We start from the raw sequence: 25,252 nt of genomic DNA, 5'->3' as shown, positions 1-25,252 counted from the left end.
GTCGAGGTGGTCATTTTTAGCCGGGGCTGCTATTTTCATTTCGAGCGTGGAAAATTTGATCCGAGCAGAGCAGGTAGAGGAGTGAGTAAAGAAATCTGAGCTGCAAACTCGACAGTACAGGACTGATTTATACACTGAAATATAAACGCAGCACTTTTGTTTTATGCCCATTTTTCACAGGTTTAAGCTGAATATCTAGGACTTCTTTACGCACACAAAAAGATTATTTTTCACAAATGTTTGTCTCAAATTTTTGTTAGGAAGGTAATCCATCCATCCGACAGGTGTGGCATATAAACATGTTTACTGCGTCGTTACCACACAGGTGTGCCCAGGTTTCAGACGATCTTGCAGGTGAAGATGCTGAACGTGAAGGTCCTGAGCTTGTGTGGTGACACGTGATCGGTGGTTGGATGTACTGCCAAATACAGTCTAACAACACTGGAGACAATATTTGCAAAATTTGAGAAGTATAAGTCTTTTGAGTGCGTACAATTTCTTTTAGATCTTTATCTGAAAGCTGCGAAAAATGAGAGCAAAAACAAGAGCTTTGTTTAAATTTTTGTTCAGTGATTAAATACTGTTTGAAATTCAAATCCCAAAATTCCCTGATGCACCTTTACTGCATTTTTTCCTTGTGAAACCTTGATCAACATAATTTGTATTATGCTGCTTTAAGACCCTGTTCACAAATATCTAAACCTTTAAAATGTGAGCAAATTGACTCGATTTCTGTCAAAAATGTGGAAAAAATGAAAGAAATTGCAAAAATGTGAGTAAAAAGTGACAAGAAAATTACATGAAAAGTACAAGAATCATCAGAAAAATAACAAATAACAAGGGAGAAATATCATGAAAAACTATTTTAATTACACATTTAAATTAAGGTTACAGAAAAAATACTTTATAATTTGTTAATATTTATTAATTTATTTTAGCATTTCTTCTTTTTGTTCTTTTACCTTTCTTTTTTCCTAAATTCAGGACATTTTCTTTTTCAAAAATAATTTGTTGTTACATTGCTCATAGCCATCTTTCAATGTTTTTGGGAGAAATTAAGGGTTAACAAGGCTTGCGTGGCTGAAAAATATTAATATTGTCATTGTTATTATTACAAAGGGACATGTGGGGGTGCTGGTTTACAGAGCCAGCTGTCATTAGCCTCTTGCTCATCTCTGAGAGGAAGAAGTCATTTCTCATTTCCAGAGAAAATATATGAACCCAGAGGTCAAACTATCCTCTTTTTCTTCTTTTTATCTCCTCCTGCTCGCTTTCACGTGCACTTTAAAGTCTCTTTATGAGGCCGATGCAGTGAAACTCTATGAAAATCGAGTGTGCTCCACGTGATGTGTTTGTGCCTGCTTCACCCAAACGCTGCGAGTCTGCGACCCTGAGATGACTTGGCAGCGACGCCCAGATCCTGACTGGGGTGTCTCTTGTTTCGCTGAGGAGCCTCGATGAGATTTCCCAGCTACTCCTTTTCCTTCCTGTGGACCCTCCAACCCCACCTCACTGACGCCCCTCCAAAAACACTTAAAGAACTCTGGGAAAGGATCATGAGAAAGGATCCAACCGTTGGCCTAAATTATTCTCAGTGGCATGAAAAACAAAACACCACACAATTAAGGGAAAGTATTATGTTTTCTCTGTCAATAAGGTGATAAAGTTTGCTGGTTATAGTGGGAGAAAGAACACACAAACAGCCATTAATCACTGGTTCTGCGTGTAAAACTGCAGTGATTATTACTGTGCAGAATCAGAGGATTTTTAAGTGTTTCTACAGGCAAAGGTTTAAGCATTTTCTCAATTTACAAGCAGATTTCTGATTTTTTTTGACTCTTTTTCCATGCACATCCTTTTCAGCAGTGATGTGACAGTTACCTGCCTGCACACCTGACCTTCATTTCCTCCTTATCAAGCAGCCCTCACATGCAAGTCACAGTAACTCCCTGCAGGGATGCAGGTTTTTGTCAACACTGGGGGACACGTGAGTACATTTTGAGCATGAAGTGTTTGATTTCCTGCATTCTGGTTGGTTTTTATGCATGCATATGTGACTTTTCTGCATCAGTTTTTGTTGAAATGTCTTCAGCTTTGTCAAAATAGAAGTGCTGTGCTACTTTTATGTTATTACCAGGGGGGTGTGTCTCCTGTCACCTCTAGAAATCTATGGCTCATTGACCTTCTTTCTATTTTTTCTGTACTGAGTGGTTTTCGTTCTCAGGATTAGGGGAGACTTGGATCAGTTGGCATTAAAAAAAACGATGTTAAGATATTCTAATCAACAAAATAATGTTTAAGATCTCATCTATAAATGAATATGTTTTAGTGTACACAAATGTTTTCTAAAATTCAGCAATTTGCGATTATAGCCCGATCCAGGGATGGGGGGTGTTTTGCATATTGCTATAGTTACACAAAATGATGCAACCGATAGAAACAATTTAAACATTTAATTGAAAGAAATACCAGAAAATGTATATTTAATACAATATGTGCCCACTCTAAAATTCAGCAGGATGACTAAGGATGACTACTGCCATTGACTATTTAAAAAAAAGAGGAAAAAAAGAAAAAATAATTAACAAACAACAGAAACACTTTTAAATGTTTAGTTTTCATTCATTTATGGTTAAATATCTAACTTTTTACATTCGTGTGTGGTTAAATTTCTACTGTTTACACTTGTGTCAGGTTAAATATCTAACTTTTTACACCAGTATCAGGCTGAATTTCAATCTTTTTATACTCATGTGCGGTTAAGTTCGTAATTTTTTATACTTGTGTCTGCGTGAATTTCTAACTTTTTACACTCAAGTTGAATTTGTAACTTTTTCTACTTGTGTCAGGTTGAATGTCTAAATTTTTACAACCCTATCAGGCTGAGTTGCAAACTTTTTTGCTTGTGTACAGTTGTATTTCTGACTTTGTGCAGTCAGGTTGAATTTCTCACTTTTTACATGAGTGTCTGCGTGAATTTCTAACTTTATACACACATGTGAGTTGAGTTTGTAACTTTTTACCCTGGTGTCAGGCTGAATTTCTAACTTTTGACATCCACATCAGCTTAAATTTGTTACCTTTACTCTTGCGTCAGGTTGAATTTCTAACTTTTTGCCCTTGTTGTCATTATTCTGCTCCCTTCTGCTTGTCTTTTAAGCTCTTAAAATAGAGTTATAGTTAGAAGTGTTGCAGCTACAATTGGTTGTCACAAGTGCCAACCAAACGGGCTCACGTGTGACCCGTCTTAATGTCAACACTTCTCCAGAGTAGCTCATTATCTTGGTTGCTAATAGGACAATAAATTCTGTCTGAGAATCTTTTCGTTGTTGTTGAGCAGCAGTTAATACTCCTACAATTAGTCCGATTGCATCTTCAGAACTATGAAAATACAGTGTGGGTGTCTGGGGTGTTAAATACGGTTTTTCAATGTGTGATTTTCAGACTGTAATTTCATTGACGATCGGTAGATAATTTGATTTAAAAAAGGAAAAACTAAGAGCAAATTTACATCCACAAAATTCAAAGAATTGAAAGCTGCACCTCATATAGGTGCTGCCACTCTATTCACACACACACTTTTACACACACACACACACACACACACACACCCCTCCTCCACCGGCTGAGGTCGAAGCTGATCGGAAAGGAAATGGGCCGCTTTAACATCCCACCTTTTCCCAGATCCTGGGAGGAGCGTGTGTGTGGTGGCAGGGGAGAGAACAATGGCAGGAAACTGGGAGAGGAGCGAGGGAGTTCCTGTTGGCAGGACGATGGCTGAAGACGAGAGCGGCGACGCGCCTCGTACAAGTGGACACTGGCCCGCCGCCCTATGCTGTCGGAACTGGGCTCTTTAAAACCGTAATAAGCTTATTGTTTGAGATGTTTTGAAGAGTTTGATTTCCAAACGTCTGACGTTTGAAGGGCGGGATGTCTTCGATGATGTGATGCTAAAAAAATGGAGATCAAGAACAAAATGCTTACAAAGCAGATAACCTTCATCGTTGTTCACTGTGGTTGATGGCTGATGGGAGATTGTTGCCTTTGAGGGCTTTCTGCCAGAAAGGGAAATCTTGGTTAAGGGTTAGGCGGGAAAAATGTAGTTTGGGTTAAAATGTGCAGGTTGTTGCAGGCGGTAAGGTCACTTTCATACCTGTAGTTCATATTGTTGTCTAGTTCTGGTCCATTTTTGTTGGCTTTTATAAATTTGGGCTGCAATAGGGATTTATCTGCTGATTATTCTCCCCGTTCATCGGTTAATGATTTGACAAATAAAAATTGTTTAAAAAAATAAATAAATAAAATCACATTTCCCAGTGGCGTCGTCCCAAATCCAAACACTATGATACATTTACTGCGTCGTCGACTTTACACACAAAAGGCTAACCCTGGCATCATTTTTGTAATGACCGCAAGAATGCGTGAAAAATCAAATCTTCATGAAGCTTAACACAGTGTGAGTATCTGATGTACAAATGGTCATTTGGGGGCTGAAGTATTCTTTTAACCCTTTAAACCTGGACCAACATCAGTTTTGCATTGTATTTATTTATTTATTTATTTTTTGTACTCAAATGCCTTTCACAAGCATTTAAACCTTTGGAATTTGAGCAAGTTTATTGACTTGATTTCTTAAAAACATGGGAAAATAGGCAATTAGAAACTTGCGAAAATATTAAAAGGTAAAAAAAAAAATGACCTGAAAAATTTTACTAAGGTAAAATATCAATAACACTCTTTTTATAATCAATATGATTATATATTTAAAATTAGGTAATGGGGAAAACTTTTTTACATTTTTTTCTAATTTTTTGTAATTTCTTGTTAAGTTGCATGCTTATTGCCATCTTTCCATGGTTTTGAAAGACATCAAGACAGTTTTTTTAAAGGGTTTAATGTTGATATCTGCAAACATAGTCAGGGTTCTAACAAAATAAAGCTAAAACGAGAAATTTAAAGCATATTTTTATCTCTGATAAAGTACATATCAGGCAGTTTTGAGGCTGTTGCAGCTGAGATTAAAAGGTGATGACATCTATGGAGTCCCACAGCTGCAAAGAACAAAAAAAAAAGTAGGAGTACTACACCCCTGGCTCAGACTCTGGAAATGAACTCTCCACATGATGTATTCACACTTTTGATCATGACGTCCCTCCAGAAACACCAAAGCGGCGAGGCTACCACACAACCGAGTGTTGACATCACTCGGCGATGAGCCGCTCAGATACTTCATGACCCTGCAGCAGCAGCGGTCTGAAAAGAGGCCGTGCAGCGAGCGGCAGACTTCCTGCGGTCCCACCCAGACCCGGGTCACATCCATCCAGCCGGGCCACATTGCTCACCCCAACCCCTGTACTGTACGCCCTCCACACCCTCGAGCGCAGCCAAGAACTCATTCCATTGTTCTCAAGAGTGCGACATCCCCACGCACAAGTGGTCCGATCACGTTGCGAGCCAGATGTGTGTGTGGTATGCGTGCATGTGTGTGTGTGTGTGTGTGTGAGTGTGTGGGTGTGTGGGTGTACCAGATATTTCTACGCACAGCTTGTAATGAAGTTTGATTACTGGAAATGTCTGCAGCTTATTGTTTCAAGTTTGAGTCAGTCTTTCTTAAAGAGAATTGGCTCATGAGTATTTTCGGCTGTGTTTCCAGTTAAAGACTGCAGTGCAAAAGATGTTTGCGATTGGCTTTCATTTTCTGTGGTCATCTAATGGTTGTGTTCGCGTCTACTTTTTTCTTTTTTTACTCTTTGCATTCCTAACATTCCACTTTCGCTGTAGCTGGGAAGATAATCATATCGTGAACATAAAAGTTTTCCAAGGATGCACTCGCATTCATGACAAACGGGAAACTCCTTCTCAAAGGAAGAAAAATCAAAGTTGTCAGAGCTCCAGTTTCCTGCACGTTGTTTTGTAATATGAACATGATACGTAAATATGCATGAGTTGGCTTAGAGGAATTAATGAATGATAACAGCTAGCATATCCAAATTTGTACAGTGACAAAGTTTTAAATACATGTCTATGAGCTGATGTTGTGTATCGGGAGCAAAACAACTCCCATAGCAGACAACTGTAAGAGACAAACAAACAACAAAACCTTGTGTTTTTTGGTGAGGCCTCAGTTATATTTTCAGCCGTGATTATAGCACCAAAATTGTTTTTTAGCAAGTAATTGCTGCATTTTAGCAGGACTTTGTGGCATTTTCATTTATGATGGTGGTGCCAATATTGGGTGGTTTTTTTGCTGAGAATTTTGGCATTTTAAGCCGCATCTGTGCCACCAAAAGTGGGTGCTTTTTAGCAAAACATCCATGGCATTTTAGCTGTGATTGTTGCACTGAATATGGATATTTTTAGCAAGATGTTGGGGCTTTTCTAGCAACTCTTGTGACACCACAACTGGGTGTTTTTGGCAAGATGTTGGGGCATTTCCAGCCTCGATTGTGGCACCAAAACTGGGTGTTTCTTTCATGAGACACACTGCAACATTTCCAGATGCAATTGTGTTACTTAAACTGTTCTTTTAGCATGACATTTCTGCATTTCTAGCTGTGACTGTGTCGCCAAAATGCTGTTGTTTAGAAAGACATTTCTACATGTCAGTCATGACTGTGCAACCCAAACCGGGTGCTTTTTAGTGAGACATCCTGGCATTTCCAGTTGTAGTTTTGGCAATAAAATTCAGTGTTTGTTAGTAGGACATTATTGCATTACCAATTGTGATTGGTAAAACTGTTTTTAGTGAGTCATTCAAGACATTTTTAGCTACAAGTGAGGCATCAAAACTGGATGTTTTTAGCGAGATATTAGCATCATTTCTAGCTGTGACTGTGGCAACAAAACCAGGCCTTTATTAACAAGGCATTGCAGCATTTCCAATTGTTATTGTGGCACTAAAAGTACGAGTTGTTGCTTCATTCCTCTCTTTAGTTGTGGCACCAAAACCGGATGTATATAGTGAGACGGTGGGGGCATTTCTAGCCACGATAAAAAAACTGGGTACTTGTTTTATTTATTTTTTGGGCATTTTTGCCTTTAGTTGATAGACAGCACAAGTGTGACAGGGGAAGAGAGAGACTGGGTTACATGCAGCAAAGGGCCGAGGCCGGAATCAAACCCACGGCTGCTGTGGCGACGATGCTGCCTCCATACATGGGGCGCCCACCTTATCCACTGAGCCACCAGGTGCCCCAGAATTGGGTACTTGTTTAACGAGATATCTGGGCATTTCCAGCCATGATTGTGCCACCCAAGGCATGTATTTCAAACCAAAAAATTATATTTCCCTCTCTCTAGTCAAGTGTTTTTTGTACCTAAATCCAAGCAGCTAACCACAGCGTCTTTGAAACAGAAAAAAAAATCAAAGAGGGAACATCTCTGTTACAATATGCTGATGGAGAAATACACAATGCCAACATTTATTTTGGCAATTTGGCAGATGATAAAGCAAGCAAGTATTGTGTTTGGGCTTTCTGTAGACTTTTCGGTTACTGATGCATGGAAGAGGTTAACAGGAAGTTGTTAAATTTAAGATTACTTTAAAAAACAGTAGTTCTTTCTCCCTAAATGTAGATTTAGGTTTGTATTCATGAGTACCATTAGTGTTTTTCGACCTCGGCCTGCTGCTTTCTAATATTTGTCACTTAATTATCACTGTCTCATAAGTATTTGTCTGCTAAAACTGAAGCATTTATTTGTTGCTGCTGTTGGGATAATGAGGTCCTCTGGAATGTAACGAGTTCGAATGAAATATTGAGTCACTGTGTGTTACGTCAGTTTGTCATGGTCCGTTCTCACTCAGGGGAAATTAGTCCAGATTAGTGCGTCAGTCGAATTAAAGTTAAATGTGACCACGGCAATATGGAGCAGATTTATGTGCTTGTTTTCTGAAACTTTTCTGCAGCTTCATTTGCAGGCCTGTCACCATGCAGGAGCGCACATGTGTAGCATATTATGTCTCCATTCAGTAATGTCCTGTGGAAATGTCCCTGACAAATACCCAGAACTGCTACCAACTGGAAATCCATACAAAACATCGGCTAAATGCCTCAAGTTTAAGTGGAAGCGTGCGGAAGTAAAGGCAGTAAACAAGTGTTAGTCATGAGACCGAGGAAGTGTTTGCTACCAGCACACAAGAGGGGACAGATCAAGAGTTCAATGGCAATGTATTCTTAGAAACAGGAAGCCTGCAATACGTCCAGCGGTCTGATTTCCACTGAGGTAAATAAAGGGAGTCGGGACTGGTGTTGTGATCAGTAAACAACGAAAACATCATTACTTTCACATGTGCAAGCTTCGAGTTTTTTTTTAATCTTTTAAAGGAAATGTGTGCCATCAGAAACCACACAGGATCTCTTTTGATGCGACAGGATGCAAGTCGATGTTGTAAAAACGGCAGATGTTTAGTGTCGTGCACAAAATCACTTGATGCCCCTTGAAATGTCCAAACAATCCCTCGTGCGCTGAGGTCACGAAAGGTGTGCAAGTAGCTTGTAAATATCCCTTGCAATGACAAATCGCCACATGCTTCTGATCGCCATGTGTTTGCAGGCAGATGAAAAGAAAAGTTAAGTGCTTTTGCAGTGTCTCTGTTCTGAATTTGATGAATGATGCTCTGCAAGGATGGATATAGCACTTTTCCTCTGGGGTTTCCTAATTGCACCTGGTCGCATATACATTTCTGGATGAGGAACAGACAGCGACACGCCCTGCTTTGTCTGGAAACAATATTTGCTTCAGTGGGAAACGTTTTCTAAGGTCAGACGAGGAAATCCCACCCTTAATTACATGTGGGAAAGAAAAAAACAAATATTTACAGTAAAAGAGACACTGAGAAAAGAAACAAAACACTTTCTTTAAACTGAATCTCAGTTTAAAACAGCTTCTTTTTATTTACAACATCCTTACCTAAGTATGAACCATTATTTACTGACAAAACTATGTTACAAAATTGAAAATGAGATTCAGACTGTGGCTAAAATCTTGTGTAACACTTCTGACGTGGGAAAACACACATCTGTGTTTTATATTTCTTTTACCACCAAGGCATTCTTGACGTTAGAAAACCTGTCTGTGATTAACTGTTCTCACATCCCTCTCACACCGTGTGTATATTTATCTTTCTATTATAGCCCATGTTAACAGCAATACTATTATTAATTAAGCTAGACTGATCCTTTTAACGAGGTTTATTCAAAAGAGCTTTAGCCTTCAACATTTAGAGCGTTTATAGCAGCAAGCATGCTTTGTTTACCCTTCAAACCCTCTCACAAGCTAATTAACCCTTTAAAGGTAAATCAGTTTGATCCTCCCTGGAAGAATTTGATTTATCGATCAAAGAAATGAATGCCACCTTTCAGACATTAGAGCCTAAACAATGCAATACATATATTTCCAGTGTAACATATAATAAATATCTAACTGTGCACATCAAGAAACTGTATTAAGGGTTTCTTTAGTAGCAAAATACAATAGCTAAAGATAAAAGTATTGTTGATACCTGTGACATTTATATATTTCTTTCTCCTATCACCCCAAATCAGTTCAGAAATCACAGTAGAGGTCTTGTAAATTATTATGGTACTCATATGGCAGAAATATTCGGTGATTCTAACAGAAAAATATAGTTGAAAATTTCTACGCAGATTTACTTAAGTGCTGTACAGCTAACACTTCAACATTTGGCAAATAATGCTTGCGGATAGTTCTGCTCCCATTTCATGTCTTTATGCTAAAGCTCTTGGCTGCAGCTTCATACTGAACGGACAAACATGAGCGTGGTAATAAGTGTATTTCCTGTTTTTTAAGGCTGAAACCAGCAGCTTTTTGTGTATCAGGAAAGTTATCTCTCATAGAGATGACAGGTTTTATCTTATCAGTGAATCAACATAACTCAGTTCCTGCTGAATCTGTTTCCTTGACACCAAAATCTCAAGAGAACGAATTAAAAAAAAAAAAACTACATTTAACAACTGTATACTTGGCTATATGAACCTGCTGCAGTCTGTGGACTTTTAAAAGTGTAACGTCAGTAATACAATAATGTGTTAGCTGGAAAAAATATACAAAGTACAGTAAAGGCTGCATATTTGTGCCTTGATATATGTCACATTCATATACAAATATATGTACAAATTAATGCAATTTTCAGTCATATTTCCTCAGTCACAACTTCACAATCATCTCTCCAGCATTTTGGAATAATTAGACCTGAAGCAAGAAAAAAAACAATGAGCCAAAGGAGCATTAACTTAAAAGATACTGTAAGACAATGAAAGCTTATCTTTCTGAAGTAATCCAACCTATGGGACCACATAGGTCATTTGTTCCTACCATCTAATACAACCCACAGGAGCGTTCCTTTAATTAATGCCCTACCAGGACAGCAGATCCGACATGTGTCCTCATACCTAAATTACAGGATAAGTCGTACATCACATATAATGGTCTATATAAAAGTGCAAACCTGGTTAGGTTTAGGCAACAAAACTTGGTTAAGTTAGACATACATAACTTAAGTTAAATATGCAAGTTGACTAACATTACGTACTTAACAAAAGTTAGGTACATTATGTTTGTGACATAAGTTAGTTAAGTACATTAAATTAACCTGCGGACCGGTATGAGTGTTGTTGTATTCATTTCCATAACAATGCGCTGAATTAAAATTAGTCAACGCTGACTTTTGTTTTCACACGGGACACAAACAGTAATCTCCTGGGTCAAAGTCCTGTCTTTGTTTGACCAATTTGACCTCCTGACTTTCTCCTTTGCTCCTGTCATAATCACTACAGCCACCAAACACCCAACAATAAACAGAAATATGGGCCTTGACTGCTTGTACAAATGACCTATGGGGCTGTTTCTGACAATATTTTGTTGTGAATCTCCTTATTTCCTTTTAACTTATCTAAAGAATATTAAAACTTAAATAGAAAACTCTCCTCACCCTATATTCTAAGCTGGATGCCTTTAATTCAAAGGCAGTTAAAGCACGGTTGACATTTAGCTAAGAAAGCTAGCAGTTTAATACTTCATATTTCTGTGTTTTTGAACGTTTTTCTACATTAGCATGTGCGGTTCCTTATGGTACTAACAACAGAAATCATAGTACTTCATTCTTTTGCACTCTTTAAGATATACAGTTTGCCTTCATTGCTATTAATGCTTGCCATCTGGCTAACTCTTGCAACTCTGCACATTGATACTTGCGTTATAGGTGGGATTATTTCTGTCTCCAAAGATCTATGTGCCTTTAACTGAAACCTGAAATGCTTTTCAGACTTGGTTCCACATGGTCTTTGTGTTTATCCTTTCCAAAACACTCTCTCCAATAACAACCCATTTTTTAATTGCATTAATATGCTCAAAATGCCCAGAAAAAAAACACTCTATTTGCAAGACTGCCAGCTCAGCAGAGCAGTTTCTTCTTCAGCTCTTCGAGTTTATTCCATACGAACAAAAAAAAAGCATTAATTCCTTGTGTTAATGCTTTGGTTCATGGGCTCTTCCTTATGTCCGGCAGGAGCCCCTTCGAATATTCGCATGATGTAAATGATGATGAAGAAACGGCGTCTTTGGTCTCAAGCTCCTTCTATTTTGCTGATGTTTATTTTAAAAAAGTCTTAAAAAGTAAAATATACGAATGTTTTTGGCTAGAAGATGGAAAAACATTTGTACTCAGTTGCCTTGAACAGTGGTAAAACTCCATGAAGACGTCAATCTTCGTAGCATTTTTAAAGAAATAGTGCCAGCTTCACACGAAAGGGCTTTCCGATCTGAATATATCCGAGTAGCTCTTGCCGTTCATGTGCTCGGTGTGGCTTTCGATGCTGTAGCAGCGGTGGACCTCTGTGAGGGATGATGCCACGTAGGAAGCGGAGCGAAAGAAGTCAGCATTGGCAAATGTGCCGGCAAACTGCATCCTTTGTTGATTCCAGTGTCTTCGCAGAACGCTCTGGACCTGCAAGAAAAGACAAAACGATAATGAATGAAGTGCAACAAAGATTGCATTGTTTATATTTTATGTTATTTTTGAGCAAACTGCAATGAAGAGACATCTTTAGTGAATTTTTGATGCTCTCGTATCAATTTTTTAAGCTGTCCGTCCCAGGCCGTAGCCACCATTGGGTCACTGTGGTGACCTCTTGTGAGATGTTGTGATGCAGTATTAATACGCTGAATTGAGCTCATTACTCACCTCCCCATTGAAGAAGCAGAATATTGTAGAAACCAGGAGACCCTGCACAAGAAAAAAAGAAAAAGATCTTGAGAAAAATGCACAAGATAGTAATTCCCTTAAGCTCAAACAGCTGCTGACAGTGTCACATGATCATGCTCTAATTGTAGAAATATTTGTAAATTAAACCACAAAATCATTGAGGATATAACTATTGGACGGTTCTGCAACAACTTTGCGCCCACAGACGAGCTTATTATATCATGTACCAGACATGTTTACTGGGAAAATGCAAATTTGGCAATGTCTTTGAGGTGGAAAATCTTTGGTAGATCATACAGCTCAAAAACATGGGTCGATTATCGGACAATGAGCTGCTGAGCACAGATATGCAAAAGGCACTTTTTTATTCTGTTTTGTTTTTTTGTTGGGGTTTCTTTTATTTATTTTTTTGCTGTTTTGTGTCTCTTTGTGGTCATTTGGTGTCATCTTTAGGCTGTCATATTTGTCTCTTCAAGGTCATTTAGTGGCTTTTTGGTTGTTTTATGTCTTTTTAAAATCCATTTGTGTCTCTTTATAATAATTTGAGGTCATCTTGAATCTTTTTGAATTCATTTTGCGTCTTTTTTGGTTGTTTTGTGTCCCTTTGTAGTTCATTTGTGTCTCCTTGTGGTTGTCTTGTGTCACTTTTTAGCAATTTTGTGTCTTTTTAAGGTAATTTCCTATTGTTTTGAAGTCATTTAGTGTCTTTTTAGGACATTTAGTGTCTTCATTTGGTGTTGTCTTGAGGTTGAATTGCTTCTTTTTGAAGTAATTTTCTGTCTCTTTGAGGTTATTTATTGTCTTTTTGGTCGTTTTGTGTTTCTTTATCGTTGATTTGCCCCTATTTGTAGTAAATTCATGTCTCTTTGCAGTTTCTTTGCATCCCCTTGCGGTCATTTTGAGTCTCTTTCTGGTCAGTAGTGTTAATCTGCAAGACATTTTGCAAATGAAGGCCAGAGGGGCCTGTCCCCTAATAAGCCTGCTCAGTAATGCACTTATGTTTGAAACACATATGCACTGACCTGATAGTGCATGAGGATCTCCATAACGTACAAGTAGATCTCAAAGACCCAGTGATCCTGGGGCTTGTAGGGAAGCAGGACAAACTGGATGCCGAGCAGAGGGATGAGGATGAGTGTGGCTCTCACGGCTCTCATGTAGAGGCTGGACTCGGCCTGGTGCGTCACTCTCAGCTTGGTGATGAGAACCCGAACGATGTTAAGCAGGAAGAAGAGATTCACCTGGAATCAAAGAGTCAAAAAAATGGAAATTCAGCTTTTGTATGACACAGTTACAATTGTTTTTATCTAAAGGCAAAAGTCACACAGGGGGGCTCAGTGTTTACCACCAAAGCGGCGCAGATGGGGCCGTGGATAATGTACAGCAAGGACGTATCTGAGCTGACCCAACATCTGTGAATGCATAAATCAGATCATCATATGATAAAGTATGAAAGCATGCAACTTAAGTAGAGTGATATCTTTTGAAATCGTCACAATGATAAAGCAGACTCACTTGTCGTTGTAGTAGCAGTGGCGTGCTATTGAGTGTATCACCGCTGGCACAAGTGGAAAACCTGCAAAACCGAATTAGAGCTGTTTTTGATATTTGAGTGTAATGTTGTGTGAATATGGTGAAATATTAGATCTTTACGTACCCCAGCCGAGCAGATAATACCACATGAGATGTTGTTTTTCTGCAAACACTGCCACAACAATCAGAGTGTGCAGGTAGATGCCTTCGCAGAGCATCCAGAAGTAGTTACAGCTCAGCAGATATAGGTGGATGAACATGAGCAGCTTACAACTCGCCTAATTTTTAGAAAAAATAATATGAGCGTCAGGTCTTTACTGAACATTAAAATGTAAAGCCATATGTGCAAAAGGTCAGATCACTTACAGAATCGTTGTATGTGTGTCCCTGTTTCTTTACCACTGTTGTAAGCCAGACGACGGTGATGATGGAGTTCAGCACGAATGAGAGGAAGAGGTTTTTGTGGAGGGTTATTCTCTGGCAGCTTAGACTCCTGAGGGCAGCCAAGGAGGAGATGCAAGTTAGACTCATATTTATTAGTTTGGCCCAGCTTGAGATTAAGAAAGTTTTTCAACACTTACTTAAAATGGAAGAATATTGCTAATGATATGAGCAGTGACACCAGCGACAGGCCGTGACCAATCATGACCAAGTAGAAGTGAGTCATTGCCGCCTGCAAGACAACAAAATGAATGCAAGTTCACAATCAAAGCTGCTTTATAGCTTTTTTGTGTTGTCTGTGTTTGTCCTTACTGTCCCGTGATGAGTCGTGTTGGCCTGGCAGTTTGTAAAATTTGTCCATGTCCTGTTGCTCTCTGGGTGGCGTCCCCACTCGCCCGTCTCTGAGCACACTTTGGATGCCATAGCTGTTTACAAATTTGCAACCAAAGTTAAGCATTGCGCTTTGGATATGAACCAATAACTTACAGCACCATTTCATGAGCTGAGTAGAGGAGAACTTTTGAAATAGTTCTCCGTCCAGGTTTTATGCTGTTTTTTGTGCTGGATAATCAATGTAATGTAGCATGGTGACAGAAGTGATTACTTTTACATAAGTTTACCTCATTATGTAAAACTTATTTGAACACCTGACATTGTAACCTTAGTAATATAATAGAAAATTAGGAAAAGCATTTGTTTGACATTGAATTGACATTGAATTTAGAAATTTACCATGAGGATCAAAATCCTTAAAGTAGTCTGGACAGCTCTGCTCTGTTGATCCAGGTTCAGTTTCCTCCCAGCACAGCCACCCATCCCATGTTGCGTTGCACACTGGCCCTGCTGACAACAAAGCAAACAAGGTGATATGTTAGAGCAATTTAATATTTAAAAAATAGGTGCATCCAAAAGGCTTTCTGGGATCATATTCTCACCTATTGTTTTTGTTTTGCGGTGCGATTCTTTAATAATCCTCTGGAAACATTCATACTGAGCTGTGGCGATTTGATGCCGCGTCGACTGATGCTCGCCCCGATGGTTCAGATGCTCCTGGTAGTCATCTTCAGGGCTCGCCACCACCAGGAGCTTGAGAGAAATTATTGGAATTCAACATGCAAACACATGCAGATCAACAAATATACAAAAATTTGAGTGCAACTGTCAAGCAAGCGCCAACAAACCAGAATTTTCATCAACTGAATTTAGCTACAATACGCATCATTTTCATATAATAACAAAGTCACCATATGTAGTTTATGTCTTCTGTGGTACTGGGAGAAATAAAATTGGTCTCATGTTGCATTATGGGAAGTAAATTTGACCCATGTCAGGACCAAAAGGTGAATACATCTCAATCTCTGCTTCTTCGATTTTGGCCATTCTTTATTTTAATCTGTTTTTCATAAGTTGCTTGACTTTATGGAAGTGCAACATTAAATCATTTTGCATCTTTAGGTTGTTTTCTTACTCTTTTTAGTCATTCTGAGTCTCAATGCGATTGTTTTATGTCATTTTGTTGTCACTTAGGTCTCTTTGGGGTAATTGTGTGTCTCTCTTAGTTGTTTTGTGTCAATTTGTTGTCATTTTCTGTCTCTTTGTAGTCATTTTGTGTCTCTTTGAGTGGATTTTATGTAATTGTTTTGTGTCTCTTTGTTGTCATTCTTTGTCTACTTTAAATCTTTTTTGTAGTCCTTTGGATCTCTTTGGGGTATTCTGTGTCTCCTTGCGGTAATTGAATGTATTTGTGGTTGTCGTTTTGTAGTTATTTGGGTTATGTAGGTCTCTAATTTTGTGTCTTTTTGGTTGTTTTGTGTCTCTTTGTAATCATTCTGTGTCCCCTGTAGTTGTTTTATGTCTTCATTTGGGTCTCATTCAGGTAATCTAGGATCTCTTTGAGGTAATTTGTATGTCTTAGTTGTTTTGTGCTTCTTTTTGGTTGTTTTGTCCATTTTTGTGGTCATTTTGAGTCTCTGTCTAATTTGCACATGTTAATTTGTATAACATTTTGCAGGTAAAGGCTAAGGTGGCCCCTGGCAGTTTGGGCCTCTGGGCCTCTGTCCTGTAGGCCTGTTCAGTAATCTGTCCAAGAAAAAGTATTCAGCCAATCAAATAAATAGTTCTGAATGACAGGAGGGGGTTAAATGCAGTTTTTAGAAGCAAAGAACTTAAGTTGTGGTGAAAAATATTCTAAAAATAGATTATAGATTAAAAGATTATCCACACATTGAGATCCAGGATCACATTTAATCTAATGTGCACAGCCAAAATACACGTACCAACAAAAATGAATGAATAAAAAATAGAATAACTAACAGAACTTGCTTCAAATTGGCATGCCTTATCTAAAAATAAACAATAACGCTGCAAAACCATACAAGAAGAGCATATGAAGGTGACATATTGAGCCAAAACTGCATATTTTAGGATAAAAACTGTACAGTTTACACACAACCGCTACCTTATTGAGGGCACAAAGGATCAGGAGATACATGAAGCCGTTTAAATCCATCTGCTCTGATCACCGTGGGCTTTATAATCTGTTTGTGTACAAGAAAATAATATCAGTGTTACAATATTTAAACAATGTGACATTCACTCTTTGCTTCGATCGTTTCAGTCCCATGTTTTTAATTTGTAAAAGGCAGGTTTCCCCTTTTGGATGTTAAGGTTACAGATGTGGCCTTTACTTCCTCTGTTCCCCACAGCTTCCTTCCTGCATGCTTATTATGCACGTTGAGCAAGTTTAACTAAGGTTTAGCCAAAAGACATTAATGTGACAAATAGAGAAAGAACATGTGCTGCAAACTCACTTATGTTACACAGTGTATACGCTTGAGAATACAACATAATATATATTGAACACAGGAATCACAACCAAGAAAAGATGGTGAAATACATAATAAATAGACAATAATAATTCTAATGGTGGTAAAAACATTAGCAGTATAGAGGTTTTGTCAGCACAATCAGTGATGATGCTGAATTTAACAATATTTTATAACTTTTGTTGTCTGAGAAAAATATCCCAATCACTTTTCATCTCACCTAGTTAAGAACTTAAATGGTCAATGGTTTAATTTTGGGGTGAAAAATGTGATTCAAAATGAGCTACGTGCTCCTCAGCAACTGCTATTACTGTAAATATATATACTCAGAATACAGAGGGATTTTTTAAAAATAAAAAGATGGACATCACTAATGAAAAAATGTGGAAACACTGGGATTAATTATTAAAAAGATTATATACTTAGGAACAGGACTGTCCATTTTGACTTGTTGAAATTGTGACAATATAAAGAGAACCTTTTAATTTCAACTTTTTGTTAAATAATGTTTGTATTTTCCTATGTAGATTGGACTAAATATGTATGTCTATGTAAAGTGAATTTATATATAACCCATTTTTAATTGTATTTTGATATGTTATTGTTATTGGTAATTATTATTATTATTATTTTAGATTTATATATTTCCATGTTGTATCTTGATATTTTTATGTTTTCAAAGGGTTAATGTAACAAAAATGAAATATTTCTTTTTTTTGTAATAGATTCAGGTATATACTGTATTATTTACCTATGCCCAGCTTTACAAATTTACTTTCAACCACAAAATCTTTCCACTCGCTCCTTCACTCTCGTCAGGCTACAGCATGAGAGTGACACTTTTCAGTTAATAATACTGTCAGAGCAAAACAAACTATTAATTTCCAACTTCCTGGCTGAAAATTCAGGAAATATCTGTCCATTTATATGATTAATTTATTCGTGAACACACCCAAAAACTCTCTTAAAGCCAACAAAGACACATAATAACTCAAAATGACAATATCCTTTTATTGTCCACAATGATTTACAATCTGATCCATGACTTTATTAGGTCTTAATCCCATTATATAACACTAATATATTGTGTTTAAATGTCAGAAACAGTCATGCAAAGAGAGATTCATTCGTTTGCTATACACTAAATAGTCTTCTATCATCTCTCTTCATGTGTTTTGAAGTATAAATGAATTTATTCTCTGTTTAATACTCATGTAGAGAAAATAAACTGATCTTTTAAGGGCTAAAAGCATCTTTACGCCTTCCCCACCATATCTGTTTTCAATGTGCACCACATCAGATAGGCTTTGAGATAACGTTTCTATTTCAATGTGACATTTGAAAATAAACGTTTGTCCCGCTTTCAGTATCATAACCAGTGTTTTAAGAGTAATCCAGGTCTACATGCTGAAACATTACAACTATTAAAAGAAACTTACCCTTTCAGGAGCAGAAAATGATAACAATGCAATGTTTGCCACTTCTTCAAGGGTAATCCTTCAGTCTGATAGTTTGCCTTTGCAGGAAAAGGCAAAATGTTACAGGAGTATTCCCTCAGCGTGTGTTTCGCAGCAGAGTCAGAGGCAACACTGAGCTGTCCTGATAAAAACTGACTGGGGCTAGGGATGACATCACATGCTGGAGGGACATCCCTACACTGTAATGGGTAATGGGTACGAAGCGCTGATATGATTGATAGCCATTAACATGCATCATTTTCATTGTGTATGACGTAAACTTGTCCTGGCTGTACGTCATGATGAATGCTTTATCGCACAGAGTGGAATTTCTTTCTTCATGTGCCTGCAAAGGTCTTGCGTATTTATAAATAGGTCTGTTTTGTATTTATGGCTGTTAAAATCAAAAGTTATATTGCAAATTTTATTAACAGACATTGAAAAACTAGTAATAATCCTATTATGTCAACAAGTTGTAATTTTGTCTTTTTGTAATACCACCACTACTACTACTACTACTAATAATAATAATAATACCTATTATTATTATTATTATTACTAGTCATGTTTTGTGTTTTTGTTTAATTTTTTTATTTATTGTGTTCTGTTATTATTATTTTTGTTTTTGAACATTTTTATATTTTTTTTTTTTCTTCAAATTTCCACGAAAGAGTCCCAGACTTAAAAGATTACAATTGGGCTGTTAAATTTACAGAAAATATACAATATATGTAAAAATATATATATATATATATATATATATATATATTTATTTAAAAGAAGAAAAAGATGTTTCACTAAGTAACTACTTTGAATGTGGAAGCAGAGAACTGAAAAAGGATTTCTATTCCTTTGCAACGGCGCCCTCTTCTGGACAGAGTGGGCCAGAGCCCTAACCAAAATAATGATGAAACTCAAGCTTCTACCAGCAGATGCCAATGTAGAGCGAACAGGTTTTGACGTATTTTTGTAGGCGATCTTTCTGGTTGGACTACAAAAATATGTCGCCCCTTCCCCACTCACGCGCTTATGTCAATACACTGCACTAAACGGAAGTTGTGAATTGGCGGCCGGAAATTACCCCCTCAAAATGTTTGGCTCGAAAGGCGAACAAATCAGCGGGGTGGAAAATTATGGTTTTCTGTCTTAAAATGGGATAACGTGTGGCTGTTCGATAGCTAAGTAGACGGTAACAAGTTGAAATACATAAAGACTTCCGAGCTATTTCCGGGCACAGAAATATTTACGATTAAATTTGTCGAACTAATCGGGAAGACTAACGAGCTACCTGTGCAAGCTTACAAAGCCAAATCAAGGTCTGCGAAAAGTTTGTGAGCTTGAAAATCATTTCACAAGTGTTGCTTTTCATGTACACAGTGGACAAATGCTCCGGTAAAAACTTTATTAATTAGGGATTGATCGTTATGCGTTTTGCTTGTGAGAATCGACACACTAATGGTTAACTGACAAGTTAACGGCAAATTGTGACGTTTAAGTTGTTGCGGCCGCGATGTAGTTGGCGTTTAGCCTAATAACAGCTTTTTGCCTCTGGCGATTTCATTTATGCCTCAAAACTCGTAAAAGTGGTGATGAAAAGTGCGTCACAAAGTTTATTTTAGTGATAATCGAAATCCCATTCAAAAGTCCCATAAGGTTTCTTGGTGGGATTAAGAGCCACACTAACTTCCTGGTTGGGCTACAAAATTCATCATCCCTTCACCACTCATGTCGACTAAACGGAAGTCGTGAATTGGCGGCCAGAAACTATACATTCAAAATATTTGATAAGGAAGGCGAACGCCAAATCAGCGGGGAGGAATACGACGCTTTTCTGTCTTATTAACTATTAAATTTGTCAAACTAATCGGGGAGACTAACGAAGCTACACGTGCAAGCTTACAAAGCCAAATTCAAGGTCTGCGAAAAGTTTGTGAGCTTGAAAATCATTTCACAAGTGTTGCTTTTCATGTACACAGTGGACAAATGCTCCGGTAAAAAAAACAAAAAAAAAAAAACATTATTAATTAGGGATTGATTGTTATGCGTTTTGCTTGTGAGAATCACCACACTAATGGTTAACTAACAAGTTAATGGAAAGTTGTGAAGTTTACGTTGTTGCGACCGCGATGTAGTTCGCGTATAACCTAATAACAACTTTTTTCCTCTGACGATCTAATTTATGCCTCAAAACTCATAAAAGTGGTGATGAAAAGTGCGTCACAAAGTTTATTTTAGTGATAATCGAAACCCATTCAAAAGTCCCATAAGGTTTTTTGACGTGGGATTAAGAGCGACACTAACTTCCTGGTTGGCCTACAAAATGACGTCATCCCTTCACCACTCATGTCGATTCGCTGCACTAACCGGAAGTTGTGAGTTGGCGGCCGGAAACTATACATCCAAAATGTTTGGCTCGAAAGGCGAACACCAAATCAGCGGGGAGGAATACGACGGTTTTCTGTCTTAAAACGGGGTAACGTGTGGCTGTTTGATAGCTAAGTAGACGGTAAAAAGTTGAAAACACAAAGACTTCCGAGCTACTTCCGGGCACAGAAATATTTAACCATTAAATTTGTCGAACTAATCGGGAAGACTAACGAGCTACCTGTGCAAGCTTACAAAGCCAAATTCAAGGTCTGCGAAAAGTTTGTGAGCTCGAAAATCATTTTACAAGTGTTTCTTTTCATGTACACAGTGGACAAATGCTCCGGTAAAACTTTATTGATTGGCGATTGATCGCGAAGCGTGTTTTATGTTAGATGCTAATGTTTAGCTAGCAAGTTAACGGCAAGTTAACCGATGTTTTGCTGTGTCAAAGTGGGACATTGTGTTGCTATGTGATAACTGAGGAGACAGTGAAAAAGTTAAAATACACAACGAGACCCGAGCTACTTCCAGGTACGGCAATATTTGTCGTAGTCGTGAATTTATTACAGACAGCCATTAACTACCTGTCAGTCGGTATAACGCCAAATTCACCATGTTTCTTGGTTTATGCAAAGAGCCTTTTTAAAAGTTTTGCTTTTCATGTACACGGTGAACAAAGGTTCCGATAAAAAACTTGTTTTGTTGTGTTTTTCGTATTTTCCAGGTGTTTTTGGGCGATCCACCTACATGCACTTTTCCTGTGTTCACCAGGGAGCAGCGCAAACACGTCTGCTGGTGTGTATAACACACACTAAAAGCTTAACACGCCTTAAGTTTTCAGCCGGTAATATTTCCCCAGATCTGTTGTGCAACATTAATAGTGTCATTGTATTTATCCATAATACCGGGGAGCTATAAAAACTATTCAAGAAAAAAACTTTGATGTGGTCAAACAGTGTTTCTCAGATGGGGCAGTGGTTCTTAGATTTAAGCAACCACATTTGCTTTTTTTCAATGAACTCTGTTGACTTCAGAAAGAGGACAACAAACCGCAGGAGTTAGCCGAGCATGTGCGGTGAGTTAGCAGCATGCTAACGCACATTATGGATTACTACGGCGAGTAAAGAGGTCCATTCAGGTCGTTTCAGAGACATGCGGGTCCCTCTCAGGGGGGATAGTTAGGGGTGGGACCTTGTGAGGGCAAGAATGCACCCATTTATTAGCACTGCTAACTTTCGAGTTAACCTGTAGTCTCTATTGTTTCAGGGTTTTGCTGTGGAGCTTCAGACTACCCAGAAAACATGAATGTAAGTTTGTTTTGATACATATTTTTTTTCAATGCAAAATAAACTTTTTAATTAAGCTACATTGTAAAATGCAATTCATTCTAAAGCTTTCTCATATGAGCATCGCAGTGCTGTGTTAATATGCTACACTAATAGACTATTTTATTCTATTGTTCGTAGGAATTTTGAAATAGCTGACCCAACCTTGTACAAGTGCTGCTGCTGATATGCCATGTTAAAAATAACTCTGCTCCAGATTCATTTCAGTGTGGACTTGGGGAGAGACGGATCTTGGAGGTGCTCCATGGTTTACAACAAACCAAAGAAAACCGGACGGAAAATGATCCCACTGCTGCTTCTGGGACCCCGAGCCAACCAGTCATGGACCAGGAGGCTGGAAGTGTCTGCCGGAAAGCGATCCAAGCCCAGGATGTGTGTCCCATCTGTCAGGAGGAGCTGCTGGAGAGAAAACAGCACATGTCTTTGTGCAGGTGTGTGGGCGGCTGTAGTTGGTCACAGTGTCACACTGTTATTGTTTCAGTCAAGTTTCAGGGTGATGTAAGATGTTCTAGTCAACTTTTGTTGCACTGCTGACCTGAACATGACCCCATAAAACCGTATCCGTCCCGCTACGGCACATCCAGCTGTTGACGTACAGATTGTGAAGTGGAAGCTATCAACAGATTTTCGGATGTTGTAAAATTAGTTTAAAATCTCCTGATACTCACAGAGAGGAACATTTCATTCATACACACAGATATTTTACGCTTTTTTGCAACATTTCCTGCTCTCTCACACGCCGTCCTTGTCTCCCACAGGTGCGGTTGTGGCACTAACTTCCACATCTGTCAGACAGGGACAGTGTCCTCTGTGCAGGGAGGACTTTCACTGTCTGAAATTACTCCAGGAGCAGGTGAAAAACGCAGCAAAGCTCTTGACTGCCGCAGAGAGAGAAAAGCCAGACAGACAGCTGGGACTTTTCTGTCACAGCTGCCCGGTCTGCCCTGTCACCGCAAATGTTTAGGTAAGCAAATATTCGTCCAATGTATATACCATGAGCAATATGAGTACTGTACATTGAGCGTTTTTCAGTGTGGTGCTTAGCATACAGTGGTGGATTTTAAAGGAACCCCCCCCTCCTCCACATTTAAACAGATGTAAATGCACCTGAGTAAGCTGGGGAGCTAATTTTCTATTTATGGTCCTTTGCCTGATGTTATCAGGCATCCTAAAATAAAAAAAAAACCATAAATATTATATGCCTTCCAAACCTGTGTGCATGTTTTCAATAAAAATGTTGCCCTTTACTTTTTCTCAAAACATTTTTGACTAATCGTTGCAGCTCCACCTTAAAAAAAAGTTTTGCTATTGTTAAACGTAGATCCCCATGACTTAGATGAATCAAGAATGTTGTCCGATTTTTGATTCTTTGTTCACTGTGGAAACGTACCAGAAAAACAAAGTTTTCTTCCTAAATTCAACATGACACAGGGTGAGTGACTGACAGAAATGGAATTGGAGAGTGATGTATTACTTTTAAGTGATTGTGTCTGATTTTTTTTAAATTGAACTTGACATTTTTTGAGTTTGCGATGCTGAACGATCCAGTAAACTGTACTGTCCTACTCATACGGTGCATGTTGTCTTGAATCCCTTTTGATATCTTCTTTAGATGTACCGTCTGCACCTACTTCTATCTGCGACTGCTCAAAGAAGGGCTGCCATCCACAACATCCATTTGCTTCACGAACAGTAAGTTTTTTGGATTCAGCTTTGAAGTAATACTTGTACTGCATCAACGCCCACTTCAGACTTTAAGCATTACAAAATACAAGTCTTGATTAAAAAACTGTCAGATAACACAGACTTTGTTGTAATACCACAAATTGCTATATTATACTTTATATACTTAATAACACTGGCCCCTGTCAAGTGAATTCTTATATTTTTATTGGTTTTTTGAAAAAGCATTTTTGATAGTATAACTGACACAATAAGGCTGTAAATACATACACCTGAATAAAATAAAAAACTCTCACTAAATTTCAAACAGGAAAGGAGAGAAAAGTGGGAACTTGTGGAGGAGGACCTGAGTGATGAACCAAGTCTGACTGAAGTTCCTACAAAAAGCCAGAGCAAGCACAGTCCTGCTTCACTGCTTATTATTCCGCTGCTGTGTTGTCGTTCAGTACTGGACCAAATAAAAAATATATACAGTTCTGTGCAGAAATCTTGTTTTGGAAAAGTTTGAATGAGGACATGATGTATGCATGTATTGCTTAGTGTCTTTATGAAGATACACAGAATACAAAGTACAATGTTTTAGACAGAAAAAAGTAAATAAAAAAAACAACAACAAAAAAAAAAAAGGCCTCTTCTGACTGAAGTCAATATTTCGTGTGAAACATGGAATCATACAACCATAACAAAAGGTAGCTCAAAAAGTCAATATTGAGCTTTGGACATTGGCTACCTGGTGTAAATACACCAGAAGATTAGTACTGTGAATCTCATAGTGTCTGCCTAAGAGAGGCCAAGACATGGTGTGGAAATGGAGGTCACAGTAAATATTTGTAACTTAAGCCTGATGTTTTATTCTGAAATATTTGCTTTTTTTAAAATAATGTGTACTGGTTGTATTTTAGTTAAAAGACTACTGAGAAATCAATATGCGTGGCCATGACAACCTTGCTAAAATAAAGTTCAAAGTGGCCTAAGACTTTTGCACAGTACTGTATATTTCCTGCAATTAATCACTTAGATAGAAAAACATGGGAAATAGGGTCCAGGTTAAAAAATACCACAATTACCTTTTAATGCAGTTAGAGAAATCAAAAATATGTAAATTTGAAATATATCTGAATTAATGGGGTTTTTTTGGTAATTGTGCTGAAATTAAATTTCAAGAAGTTGTAAAAAAAGAATGGCAAAAGATACTGTAACTGGTATCAAGTAAAGTTTATTAATTTAGTGCACAAAAAGGCAAGACTAGTAACACTACCATTATTACAGAGGTAAACACAAGAGGTGGAACAAACGAGAAACAAAAGCTCATGAGATTCAATGGCTAGACACAAAAGGAGCACGCTATAGAATACATTAAAATCAATACAAATACAT

General features: G+C 38.0%; 2 protein-coding genes across 3 annotated transcripts; one reads left to right on the top strand and one right to left on the bottom strand.

Moving 5' to 3' along the window:
* Nucleotides 1–1,918: 1,918 nt before the first annotated feature.
* On the top strand, nt 1,919–24,428 carry zswim2 (zinc finger, SWIM-type containing 2). Its single transcript, XM_042512980.1, has 7 exons — nt 1,919–1,987; nt 21,571–21,641; nt 22,113–22,153; nt 22,389–22,623; nt 22,951–23,156; nt 23,805–23,884; nt 24,186–24,428. The coding sequence occupies exons 1-7, from the start codon at nt 1,958–1,960 to the stop codon at nt 24,381–24,383; spliced, it is 861 nt and encodes a 286-aa protein (XP_042368914.1). The 5' UTR covers nt 1,919–1,957; the 3' UTR covers nt 24,384–24,428.
* Nucleotides 8,862–18,606, bottom strand: LOC121962719 (calcitonin gene-related peptide type 1 receptor-like). 2 transcript variants are annotated; one of them, XM_042512978.1, is made up of 13 exons: nt 18,462–18,606; nt 16,656–16,734; nt 15,133–15,283; nt 14,930–15,040; nt 14,510–14,622; nt 14,338–14,429; nt 14,123–14,249; nt 13,881–14,034; nt 13,739–13,799; nt 13,569–13,635; nt 13,246–13,464; nt 12,203–12,244; nt 8,862–11,965 (listed from the first exon to the last, which is right to left on the bottom strand). In XM_042512978.1, exons 2-13 carry the CDS (start codon nt 16,704–16,706, stop codon nt 11,759–11,761), a joined length of 1,395 nt encoding a protein of 464 aa, XP_042368912.1. In that variant the 5' UTR covers nt 16,707–16,734; nt 18,462–18,606; the 3' UTR covers nt 8,862–11,758. The 2 variants fall into 2 exon arrangements, with proteins under 2 accessions (XP_042368912.1, XP_042368913.1); XM_042512979.1 differs by having other exon boundaries at nt 14,930–15,037.
* Nucleotides 24,429–25,252: the final 824 nt, after the last annotated feature.

Source organism: Plectropomus leopardus, chromosome 24 (genome assembly GCF_008729295.1).
Source record: "Plectropomus leopardus isolate mb chromosome 24, YSFRI_Pleo_2.0, whole genome shotgun sequence".
Lineage (NCBI taxonomy): Eukaryota > Metazoa > Chordata > Actinopteri > Perciformes > Serranidae > Plectropomus > Plectropomus leopardus.
This window is presented reverse-complemented; position numbering and strand designations above follow the sequence as displayed.

Bases quoted from the DNA above. Each gene is read 5' to 3' on its own strand.
- LOC121962719 (XM_042512978.1), bottom strand. From the start codon at position 16,706: ATGGATTTAAACGGCTTCATGTATCTCCTGATCCTTTGTGCCCTCAAT. The intron at 14,250-14,337 runs GTAAGTGTTGAA...GGCTGCCCTCAG, and splicing joins GCAATATTCTTCCATTTTAA to GAGTCTAAGCTGCCAGAGAA. The intron at 11,966-12,202 runs GTGAGTAATGAG...CTTTTCTTGCAG, and splicing joins TCTGCTTCTTCAATGGGGAG to GTCCAGAGCGTTCTGCGAAG.
- zswim2 (XM_042512980.1), top strand. From the start codon at position 1,958: ATGCAGGTTTTTGTCAACACTGGGGGACAC. The intron at 22,624-22,950 runs GTGTGTGGGCGG...TGTCTCCCACAG, and splicing joins CAGCACATGTCTTTGTGCAG to GTGCGGTTGTGGCACTAACT. The intron at 23,885-24,185 runs GTAAGTTTTTTG...AATTTCAAACAG, and splicing joins ATCCATTTGCTTCACGAACA to GAAAGGAGAGAAAAGTGGGA.